Source organism: Lucilia sericata, unplaced genomic scaffold (genome assembly GCF_015586225.1).
Source record: "Lucilia sericata isolate MDLA Ls3-8-SP2 unplaced genomic scaffold, ASM1558622v1 Contig000031F_arrow, whole genome shotgun sequence".
In the NCBI taxonomy this organism is placed as follows: Eukaryota; Metazoa; Arthropoda; class Insecta; order Diptera; family Calliphoridae; genus Lucilia; species Lucilia sericata.
This window is the reverse complement of record NW_023994069.1, coordinates 299,895-312,343: the sequence shown is the minus strand read 5'-3', so window position 1 is coordinate 312,343 and position 12,449 is coordinate 299,895. Positions and strand designations below refer to the sequence as shown.

Below are 12,449 nucleotides of genomic sequence, written 5' to 3'. Positions count from 1 at the left end.
TATCTTTTACATATCGTTGCGATGGATTTATTTGAATATGCTGGTAGAGATTTTTGATTCCTATTCTAATTATTTAATAACAATACCATTGAACAACAAGACATCGAAACACATCATCAAACAAATAAATCAGATATTTTTTAAAGTTGGATTTCCTACTTTACTTGTGATAATAGTCCTTTTTGATCAAGAGAAATTTAAATTTTCAAGTCCTCGATATCCACAAAGTAATGGCATAGCTGAGGAGGGTGCAAATGAAGTAGCGTTATACCAAGAATTTTAGAATACAATACAACTCCTGTATGCGGTATGCAGTTGTTTTCATCCACTTTATTCTTTGTATCAGGCTCATTGTTAATCAGAAATATTTTGACGGATAATTTCGTTCAGGAAAAGTTTGAAATGAAGAAAAATAGAAAAATAGACAAAAGTATTATTATGATCGAAACGTGAAGTCATTACCAGTATTAAATGAGGGAAATTTAGTTCTTTTTAAGAATGGGAAGGAATGGCATTATGGTGTAGTAGTGAAAAGGGTTAATTAATAATTTTGGCAATTGATTCTTAAGACTGACAACTTTAATTTTAATGCTAGTGATTTGCTATATGAAGAGAATGTTGGGGGTGGAGATGGCGGAAATGCGCCTCTGATCTACATAGTGCCACCTCAGAGTATGAGTTGTAATATTAGGGATAAACGTAGTGATTTAGACATTATTAGGACAGGACTAGAAGTGGTTGTGTAGTGCGACCTCCAAAAAGATATTGTGAGTAATAATAAAAAAATGCGTGTAACATGTATGTGTTTATTAGTAGTTACGAATGCAGTTCTTGACAAACGGGTTTCCAGAAACTCCCTCGACTTTAGGGTTCGATATTTCCTCCAGTAGTTCCGCCAAGGATTTCAATTTCGCTTAGAAAATAATGAGTGATTTTTTAAGAGCTTTTGGATTTGGACTTTCCTAGATGTCTTTAAAGTGAAATATTGAACAGAAGCTTAAAATACTTTTTACTAAACTTGGGACTGGTCAAATGGCTTCTACGGTATAGTCTATTAACTAGTCTAAGCACTAGTCTATGAATTATTCAATAGACGTGACAATATACAACTATAATGTCCAATTTATAGACTAGTCTATTCTCTAATTTATTGACTAGAGTATGGTCTAATCTTCAAATTAGTAAAATTAAAAATAGTTAAAATATTTATTAGTTTAGGGACATATAAAGCCGGTTTGAGAGAGTTTTGCTTCATATTGATATACATTTGCAATTATATTTTAATATAATATTTTGTACAATTTCAAACTCCCATTTGCGATCCCTGACGTTACCTATAGTAAAGATTCTATAACTCGAACTTAAAAACACTTTAAAATAGCACTGCGTCCCAATTACTTTACAGATTTTTGTAAGAAACATTTTATCAAGATAAATAAAACTGATAGAACTGTGCCTCGTTTCTGTAACTCTCGCATCGAGAAGTTTCTCGCATGAAACAGTGAAATTGAAGAAAAAACAATGTGAATTGAAACAAAATATCATTTCTCACATGCAAGTGTTTCTGTAAGAAAATTTTGTGAGAACTATCTGTCATTTATGTTTTTTGAAGTAAGTTATTGGAAATTTGAGAGTAAAAGTGTTTCTGTAAGAAAATTTTGTGAGAAGTTTCTCACATGAACTGTCAAAAAAACTCACATTTTAAAACGGTGCGGAAAGTAAAATTTTAATTAAAAAAAAAATTAATTTAAACATGAATTCTATGAAATAATGAAAAAGTAATGTTATATTTATAATTAATTAAGATTAAAATAAATATTGTTCACTAATTTTTAGAAAATACGAGGAATTTCGTATGTACAGAAGCAAATGCTAAAAAAGTACGTGGGCGTAAATTTGGAATTTGGCAAGGGCGAATTTAGTGGGATAATTTTTCGAACAATTTTCATTTAATTTCTATATTTTTTGTTTATTTATTCTTCGTTTATAAATTTGTTCGTTTTCTTCTTTTAATTTTTATATTTTTGACAGCTGTTTTATTGGAAATTTCCAATAAAAACGTAATTCGTGTAGCCTCTTCTCACTTTAAGTTACAGAAACACTTTTTACTCACAAATCGAGAAACGATGGAATTTTTTGTTTCACACTTCTCGATGTGAGAACTTCTCACTAAAAGTTACAGAAACGGGGTACTGGAAACCCTATATTTTACATCACCATTATCAACACAGCCGAAACTGTATTACCGACACAAATTAATATAATTTTTTATATGTTTTATTTCGAGTACAAAGCTATCCGGTTCCTACAGTTTATTATAATTTAATGTAAAATTTTTAAAAATTAAATTTTTGTTTTTGACTTAATTTTTTTACGAAAAAAAAAATCATTCTTGTTCTTAGAAACATTATCTCCCATATTCATAATTGTTTAATAAAGTTGTTGATGGTTTATTGTAGGAATTTTGTATGAAAATGTGCATAATAAATCTGCTGTACTTTCTCAAAGGAAAGATTTTGGGGCCTTTCATTTGATATAAATACTTACATACCTAGTTGCTAAAAACAGACCTGGGATAAATGCATTAAATGTGTTTTTTCTACATTAAAAAAAATTAATGTTAATGCAAGTTTATTGCATTAACATCAACATGGGTACATTTAATGCATTAAATTTGCATTAACATTAAATATTTTTAAATTTAATGCATTAATTTTACATTAACATTAAATATTTGTGAAATTAATGCTTTAATTTTGCATTAACATTAAATATTTTTGAATTTAATGCATTAATTTTTCATTAACATTAAATAATAAATAATAAAATTAATGCATTAATTTTCCATTAACATTAATGTATAAAATAATTTATAAAAATAAGAATACAGCGCTAAAGACCTCGGTCTAACTAAATTCAAGTAAAATTGAATGTGTTAAAGTCCTTTCTAATAAGTCCTATACTCGATAATACATATTAGAAGAATAGTATCACTTCCCAGATATTCCTTTTTTAGTTTATTTTGTTAAAGTCCTTTCGAATAAGTCCTATACACGATAATACTTATTAGAAGAATAGTTTCACTTCCCAGATATTCCTTTTTTAGTTTATTTTGTCTGTGGAATCTTATATAAATATCATATTTAAAACACACAAGTTTGAATGGAATATAGGAGTTATTAGAAACGACTTTAACCTATTTAATTTTAGTTGTATTTAGTTAGATCGAGGTCTTTTGTGCTGTATTTTTATTTATGTTTATCAATTTTTATATATATTAATGTTAATGGAATATTAATGCATTCATTTTATTGCTTTTTTAATGTTAATGTAAAATTAATGCACTAAATTCAGATATATTTAATGTTAATGCAAAATTAATGCATTAATTTCAAAAATATTTAATGTTAATGTAAAATTAATGCATTAAATTCAAAAATATTTAATGTTAATGGAAATTTAATGCATTAAATTTTACAAATTTAATGTTAATGCAATATTTTTTACATTAAATTAATTTTTTTTTAATTTAATGTTAATGCAAAATTAATGGAAATCGCCCAGGTCTGGCTAAAAAACTATGTGTTTGGTAAAAAAGATGACTTGACCCACTTTTGGCGCAGCAGAATATTGTTTTTTTATCTTAATTTGTATTAAATTCCAATTTTATATATGACAATTTTAAAATTTTCGATTTTTTGAATATTTTCTTCCAAAATCCCAATACTCGGAATCCGTTTTTATTTTGAAAAACAACGTAGAAAACTTAGGCGTTTTACAGCCGTTTTAAAGCCGCCGACATATTTTACTGTCAACTAACGTCGTTAATTTTTGTCGGCACAGGTCTCTGCTTGAGGTAATACAATTTAACATTCTTGCTACTCTGCTGCTGATTTTATATATTTCATTATTGTTCTGCAAAAATTAACAAGTTTAAACAGTAAATAAATAGTATTTAAACAGTTAATGTTAAATATTTAATAAATTGCAAACAGAAAAGAAAAATGCTTAGTGATAAGGCTATAAAACTTTTGGTAATTGGCGAAAGTGGTGTTGGGAAATCCAGGTAAATAAATCGTAGATATACATGTTCTAAAAAAGGAACATTGAACGAGAGAACAAACATACTAAGAGCATTGATTGTGTCGCCTGATGACTAAATTAGACATCAACCTTTACTACGTATTTGGAAAAAAATGTAAAACAAACTACATACACTTGAGTATGATTTGTTAATATTTATTTATTCATCTGCCTACATACAAAGATTTTATTACAACAAATATATAGATTTACTATTAACCATTTTACTTTTGGAAACATTTCAGTCTTATACGCCGTTTTGTGGAAAATAAATTTGACGAAAATCACGATGTTACTATTGGAATGGACTTTAAGAGTAAAGTGATGAATATCGATGGTGTTGATTACAAATTGGCTTTGTGGGACACGGCTGGTGCTGAAAGATTCCGCAGTCTAACACCAAGTTTCTACAGAAAAGCATTGGGAGCTATTCTTGTTTATGACATTACAAATCGCGAATCGTTAGTCAAATTGGAAGCATGGTTTACAGAGTTGGAAAACTATAGTGATAATCCAAATATAGCGACAATAGTCGTTGGCAACAAAATCGATAATGAACGAGTTATTAGTCGAGAGGAAGGCTTGAAATTTGCCCGTAAACATCGATCGTTATTTTTGGAAACTTCAGCAAAACATGATAAATTCGTGGCTGACGTTTTTAGGGATATTGTAGAAAAGGTAAGTTGTAGACGTGCCAACAGGTCTGGATTTCATTGATTTGAAATTTATTTTTGGCAATCTTGGGATATTCAAGCAAATTTTCCTTTTTTTCATGATCCACCTAAATTAAAATTTTGTAGGTTTAAAATGATGTCATTTTGGATAGCCTGTGATATCATCATTAAATTTTATTGTAAAAGAAGGAGTTGTAAAGTAAACGGAAGCTTATTGTTCGATTATAAAAGACAGAATATAAATATATTTTTTCTATTTCGTAAATGAGGGCTGAAGAATTAAAAATTTCACATGTGATTAGTCAAGACAGTTACAAAACTCGCAAAAGCTTTGGGTATGGACGGCATCTTTATTTTATCCTACTGCTAACACCCATATTTTTCATATATAGGGGGATATTGTCCCCGTTATTGTTCACTACACACAAACTTTTTGTTTCGATTATTATAGCTGTCAAAAATCTAAAATTTGGTTCATCTATTTTAGCTACAATTTAAGACTTTTTACAAAACTTTTATTAGTAGAAAACAAATAAAAAGTAAATGAAAAATCTGGTGGAGATGATGACACTAAATTCACACTGCAGCTAGATGTTGTGGATGATTATTTTGTTTTGTAGCCGAGACGCATAAAATTGCTCTTTCAACCTACCAGAGCCTCTAGTAGACATGCATTCAATAAGGAACACATGCGCCAAAATAAAGAACATTGAATAAAAGAAGAAGAAGTCAAGATGACGAATGTGGATCATCTGAATGCCAAATTTCACATAAAAATTCTTACTGATTTGACTATTTTACGTCTGTTAAGGATTTGTTTTCATCGAAAGCTTTTTAAATCTTTCTTTAACTCCCGGAAACTATTTACTATAGGAGTGATAATTTAAACATTTAATTTTGAAAACTATGTACTTTCTGTTGAAATTTGGTCGAATACTTAATGGCATTTGTTCGCGACTCCTTATCAGAACATCGGCACTTGTACTAGAAAAATTTAAATCTCTTTAATTTGATATAAGGTCTGTTCAGAAATGCATCACATCGCTGCAGTATTTGATGCGTAGTGCGTTCATAATCATCAGATGCTGTGATACATATCCGAATGGGCCTAAAGCTTTTGTTGTTGAACTCCTCAATATTCGAAAATAAAATGATATAATTTGGAAAGTTAAAGGAAGTGATATTAATAAAATTACCTCAACACTAAAAAAAAAGAAAACAATAAATTGATCCCTTTTTAATCTTCTTTCAGATTGTTTCATCGGATCACTATGAAAGCCTAAATAATGGAAACACTGTCAATGTTAATGAAGATTCTGATATTACAGATGCATCCAGTTGCAGATGTTGATTAAGTGATTTAGTAAACAGTGGGAATGAATGCATTCTAATCATGGTATTTAATCAACAATATTCGTCTGCACTGTTTCTTGTGTGTCTGTCTGTCTTGTTTATGTATGTAATAAAGATATAATATTTGTACAATTATTTTATTTCTTTTAATTTTATTTTTAATTCTCCTATTTTTATTTTTTTTTAATTCATTTTTTTTTCTTAATCATTATTATGTTTAGTAAATATATAAAATATTTGTGTACCAGCAATTTGTTAAGATTAATAATTAGAAATTAATAAAAACCAAATGTAGGTTGGGAAACCTAAACTTAAAAAAATATATAATTGTTTTGATTGACTGACTGACTAATCTTACCGTTGTTTCGATATCAAGTTAATAGGAAATGTTGCAGGAGAAAAACAATAATTTCTTAGCTTTTCATTTAAATAGTGAAAATCTTTAAAGATTTATTCAAGTAAAATATTACTGTTATTTTTTATTCTGTATAACAGCTGCAAGAGCTGCGGCAGACAGTCATGATTTAAATCATGTCTGTTTGAATAGTTATCTATCGGTCGTTTGGTTGGTCTTTGCCCTGAATGACTGACAGATAGGTTTAATATTTTGACTGTAATCTTTTATAATAATTAATATTAATTTGTTTTTTTTTTTTTCATTTTTGTTTTGTTTCTTTTTTTGTTCTTTATATGTGGTTACTATAATTATTATTTGCAAATATGTAATTTTGTTAATACACACAAAAAATGAATTGCATTAAAATTAGAAATTATTTACCTAAACCAATCTTTTTAGCATCCACTTCGTAGATGAGTAGTCTCCACATTTTGACAACAAACACTTCGGCTTCTTCGTCAAGAACCTAAAATAAGTAGAGAATAATTTATTAACAGCACTGTGTAGGGGGCTGATTTGGTCTTACCATCTGAACATCGTCCAGAATACTCTGAGGCGAACTGCCTGCTAGAACTTTGGAGCATATAAAGTCCACCAGTGTTGGCTCGGGTTCACCGATATATTCAATAATCTTCTTATTTATCCAAGGACGTATTTTCCGTTCCATAAGATTGTTGTCAATCTCATTGCGATCGAGTTTGTAATTGAAGAGATCCTCCTTTTGGGTGGGTATCCTGTCAATAATGCTTTTTATGTGGCGTCGTTTTTCATCGTGTACCTTTGTACCACTACTATCATCCTTTTTGCTATTTGCTGCATCTGTATTACCAGCAGCTGCAGCAGAAGTATCATTCTTACCATGTTTTTTGTTTGTTGTTGCATTTCCCCCCTTTCCAGCGCCACCACCAGCTGCTGACGATCCAGTACCACTAGCAATGCCACCACCTGCGCTTCCACCCCCACCTCCTCCAGTAGCATCGTGTCTGTCACCTGTGTGCGTACTAGACGAATGTGAGCCCTGTTTTGTCTGATTGTCTTCATAGTCTGTAAAAAATGAAAACCCAAAATAATAATCTGAAATTTCAAAATTCAGCTTAAAAACTACTTACCCAAAGGTACTAATTTTCGTTTTTTAGGATTGGAGAGATCATCATTGTCATCGTCATTGCTAAACACTCCGGCGGTAGATTCAATTTTCTTTTTCTTCGCATTGGCCCCCAGATTCAGACTTATTCCAACGGTAGGCATCATAGGCGGTGTAGAGGCGGAATCATTATTTTGTGAATGTGCAGCAAAAGCTTGAGGAGTAGCAGGTGACATTGATTCTATGTCGGGAGCACTTGTAAAATCGCGTGATTCGGAATCCTGGCGACTATATCGACTGCTCGCATTGGACATGGTCTCATGTCGAGAGGCAGCATCATCATTTGATGATGATTCAACTGAGCCGGCCTTTGAAAGTGGTCGCATAGGCGCACTATTTGCACCTAACGCACTATCCTCACTTCTATGGTAGATATCATTTGAATTTAAACGTTTTTCCGAAGACATGTTAGTGCAGTGTTTTTCCCTGCTACGTTCCCTTTCCTTTCGTTGCAAGTTCTCCAAATTAACATCAATGATAATTTGCGGCCGGTATAATTTTTCATGTTCTTTTTTGGCTCTTTCATATTCTTGTGAGGGATTTTCGAATTCACCGCTAAATATTTTATTTTTAAGTTCTTCCAACTCTTCTTGTTCCTTGTTGCGATCCTTAGCGTCCAAATCTGCTTCTCGAACTCGCTCCGCCAGGCGTCGTTGCAATTCCCGACCCCTAGATGGAATGAAAAATAAAAGAATTATGTACAAAATACAAATAATAAAGCTTACTTGTAATATTTGATATCATCTCTTTCATCATCATAGTCTTCTAGGAACTCTTTAAGGCGTTTTGCTTCTTTTTCACGTTCATCCTGTTTTACTTTTTCTTTTAAACGTATCTAAATTTAACAAATGAAAAATATTAACAAATTTATTTGATTTTGATATTGTTAATAAAACAAACCTTTTCATATTCCTTAGCTTTGCGTTTTTCCCTTTGTTCCCAATTTATTAGACGTTCTTGATAAGCTTCTTCCTTTTCGCGTGCCTTCTTTTCAGCCTTCTTACGTTCACGCAATTCTTCCTCAATTTCCTTTTCACGCTGCACGTCTCTAACGTTTTTCACTACCTTTTCTTCACGTTCTCTAAAATAATTACAAAAGTGTTATTCAATGATAACTTAAATTTCATTCCGATCGAAAGTCGAAATAATTATTTGCTTGTTCAGTATAAAAGAAATTACTTTCAGCTTTCCAAGTGGAATTTTAATAGCCTTCTTTTATTAAAACTTTTACTATCGATTTTTTTATTTACGTATGTGAAATGCTGAATTTTGAACTGGGATTAAAAAATCTAACATAATCTGATAAAGCTAAAACAATTTTGATCGAATGAATTATACCCATTAGAAACTGCATAAAAACCTACCTTTCACGTTCTCTGTCACGTTCCCTTTCTCTCTCCCTTTCTCGTTCTCTTTCACGTTCTCTTTCGCGTTCCCGTTCACGCTCTCTTTCTCTTTCCCGTTCCCTTTCGCGTTCGCGTTCCTTTTCTCTTTGCTCCCTTTCGCGTTCTCTTTCACGCTCTCGTTCCCGTTCTCTATATTCACGATCCCGATCTTTTGAGCGGGAGCGACTGCGTTTACGCCTTGATTCCTTAGAACCACTTTCCCGTTCCTTTTCTTTTTTTATTGGAGACGAAATATCAACTGTGCGTTCCTTTTTATTGGTCGAAACAATTGAAACGCCATCACTACCGCCCACCTTTTCTTCAACATCCCAGTCCTGCTCGCTGACACTTTCGCTTCTCTTTTTCTTCTCTTTTTCCTTTTCTCTTTCACGTATTTTTTCTTTCTGTTGCTCTTTATCGCGTTCCTTTTCCTTTTCACGCTCTTTTTCCTTCTCCTTGCGATGTTCGTCAGCTTCAGCTTTTTTACGGAATTTGCCAATCTCACTGCTGATCAGATTACGCTTTTCCTCTTCCAAGTTGGTCTCGTGTAGTACTTTGGGAACTTTGATCTCATCATTGCGGTTAGGTTTAGTTTTAACACCACGAACTCCATATAAATCAGTGCGCGCATTGGGATCAAATTCGTCCATTTCATGTTTGTGCTCATCAATTATTCGTCTCATTGAGCGCAGCGCATCTTCATCGTCAATTTTCTCATCTGGCATTTCACTTGCTCCATTTTTACGCTCTTCCTCTTTAAAGTTGTCCAGCAAAAGCTTATTTTTAGCATCAACTTTCGCTACCAACGTTTTGCCGTCCAATTCGATTTCACTTAGTAAACGAACAGCTCGCATGCCGGCAGTGGGACCACTTTTATTTGATTACAAAACAAAAACAAAGCGCATAGAAATTAAATTTGGAATTTAATAAAGTAATTTTGTACTCACTCATATTCACAGAAACCAAATGTCGAAACTCGTTTCCAATTAACAACGGGACCACAAGTGGACAAGATACGTGTTATTAAAATCTCCGGTACCCGTTCACTAATATTTCCTTTGAACGTTTAAGAAAACAAAGTCTTCGATTACAAGATACTTATTGCTGGAAAAACAAATAAATATTTATTTACCCACAAACACCGTAATGATTGGTCCTTTAAATTGTGGTACTGGATCTGGCGGCCTTTGATAAACCGTTGGTTGAGAACTGATAGTTGCCGAGTTTCTATAACCTCTTGAATGTGGTGGCGGATTTCCCATCGGTCCCATCATCTGTTGAGAAAAATAATTATATTTTTTTATTCATCAACCACTTTAATGTGGCAATACATACGTGAGGCGGTGGTATGGAGGGATTCATGTATGGTGGCATAGGTGGGCGTGGTGGATATGACATTATTTTGCTGTTTATTTTCTTAAGTACGAACTGAAATTACAAAAACTTTATAATACTTTAGTTTGTATGCTCTGCAGACCATCAACGATCTACAATTTCCCACTTCGCTTGTTTAGTAAAGCCGTTGGATGGTTGGCGTGCCAACCTTCTGTACTCACTTCACTAGTTGTCGGGAAAGAGCACCAACAAAAATTGTGTGATTTCTTTTATAAATATTCGTAGGCAGGATAGCTTTTCCAATTATTCTTTACTGACATCCATCTACTGTTGGCATTAATATTGATAATATGAAAATAACACACATTTACTATTTAGAAATTCAGCGAACAAAAAAATTAAATTTATATTCCTTTTTCCACACAGCTACACAACGTTGCGTTGAGAAAATCAGACTATTTTTCTTTGCAAATACCGGTTACTCTATTATTAAAGCGGTTACTACATAGCTACCGGAGCCCTGCGCCGACAAATATTAACGTCGGCGGCGGCTGAAACTAAAAATAACGGCGGCGGCTTAAAATCTACTGTAAGCCGGCTAAGTTCTCAATATTAAAGTCGGCGTCGGCTGACACTAAAAGTAACGGCGGCGGCTTAAAATCGACTGTAAGCCGGCTAAGTTGACAAATACGTTTAATTTTTAAATTTTCAACGATTTTAAATAAAAACGGAATCCAAGGGATGGAAAAAATAAAAAAAAAATATTTTTTTTAATTTGATTAATTCTTAAAAATTAAAAACAAATCCCTTCACCAAGTTTAATAAGGATCAGCCTATATTTTCCCAGGTATTTATTTTTACCAGGGAAAATATAGGCCGATCCCGATCCGGGAATATATAATTGATATGGCATCTCTACATTGACCTATGGATTCATGGACCAGTGCTAGGACAATTTTCGGATGAACAATTATTTAGAACAATACGATATGTATGGGGGTCAGCGAGGTAAAAAACGGCGGAAACCGCTGTGTTAGGGGGCTGATAGAGGTTTTACTCAAAAAGGCCTATTAAACGGTCTTCCGTTGAAGGCCTATAAACAATGATAGGGCGGTTTTTGTGGTATTGGTATGGCTTTTAGATACAGCCGTATCAATACAATTGACACCAATGCTGATAAAAAAGACTTTAGGTGATTTTGCAGTCGAAATGACGAAGATTTTTTTTTCAAAAATTTTACTTTTACATGTCTTTAACGGCAAATCACACTTATGAAACATTAATTAATTATGAACAATAGAAATTTTCACTGCATCAGTCATGGATCGTTTACCTACATAATTACATACAGATATGACTAATAATGCTCAACCCTCAGCTCTTGACGTGTCATTCTGAAATCAATTTAGCTCTTATATTGCGAGCTGTAAATATTTTCTGTTTGGTTCCAAATTCTATAACCATTGTTTGTATATTTGAATACAAAAAAAATTACAGTATTTATGTTAGTGGACGTAGAATTTTAATATTTTTTTTAGTTTGGATCCAATGAAATCATGTAATGTAAAATCAAGGTTAGCTACTACATTTCGTTTGGACGTTGTTATAGGTTTAAGCATTTCCACAGCACTTTAAACAAAATTTCGAACTATGTCGTAAATGTTACAATCAACATACTGTTGATAATATCAGTTTGGAGTTAAAGTTCTCAAATTTTAAAGATTGCCTTACAAGGTCAAAAGTATATTCCATGAAGAAATTGATGACTATAGATAATCTTATTCCAACAAGTTTGTAATTCTAGAGAATGCTGAGTATTTACCTGCCTTGAGATCGAAAGGTACCAAAAATTTTAATCTGCACAATTTCTTTCGGATAAGTTATGTAAGTAACTTGTAATAATCTGGAACTATTATTTAGCTTTGAAAAGACAAAGGCTATTCATTTCAATAAAGGTCGTTAAATTTAATAATAGACTCCTCATCCATTTTATATGTCAACTCGTTCAGGTATTTGGGCAGGACAGTTTCTCACAAAAACTTCTCTATGAACCATATTAAGGCTGATGATTTATGAGT

At 32.1% G+C, this 12,449-nt stretch overlaps 2 protein-coding genes across 2 annotated transcripts; one reads left to right on the top strand and one right to left on the bottom strand.

The window, feature by feature from the left end:
- The first annotated feature begins 3,815 nt into the window (after positions 1-3,815).
- Positions 3,816-6,245, top strand: LOC119611256 (ras-related protein Rab-18). The gene is made up of 3 exons (XM_037966780.1): positions 3,816-4,066; positions 4,329-4,761; positions 6,010-6,245. Exons 1-3 carry the CDS (start codon positions 4,005-4,007, stop codon positions 6,106-6,108), a joined length of 594 nt encoding a protein of 197 aa, XP_037822708.1. The 5' UTR covers positions 3,816-4,004; the 3' UTR covers positions 6,109-6,245.
- Positions 6,246-6,880: 635 nt separating this feature from the next.
- LOC119611215 (RNA-binding protein 25) lies at positions 6,881-10,860 on the bottom strand. The gene is made up of 10 exons (XM_037966729.1): positions 10,593-10,860; positions 10,372-10,464; positions 10,169-10,310; positions 9,984-10,092; positions 9,016-9,906; positions 8,552-8,732; positions 8,377-8,486; positions 7,617-8,320; positions 7,034-7,551; positions 6,881-6,973 (listed from the first exon to the last, which is right to left on the bottom strand). The coding sequence occupies exons 2-10, from the start codon at positions 10,432-10,434 to the stop codon at positions 6,881-6,883; spliced, it is 2,811 nt and encodes a 936-aa protein (XP_037822657.1). The 5' UTR covers positions 10,435-10,464; positions 10,593-10,860.
- Between the last annotated feature and the right edge of the window lie 1,589 nt (positions 10,861-12,449).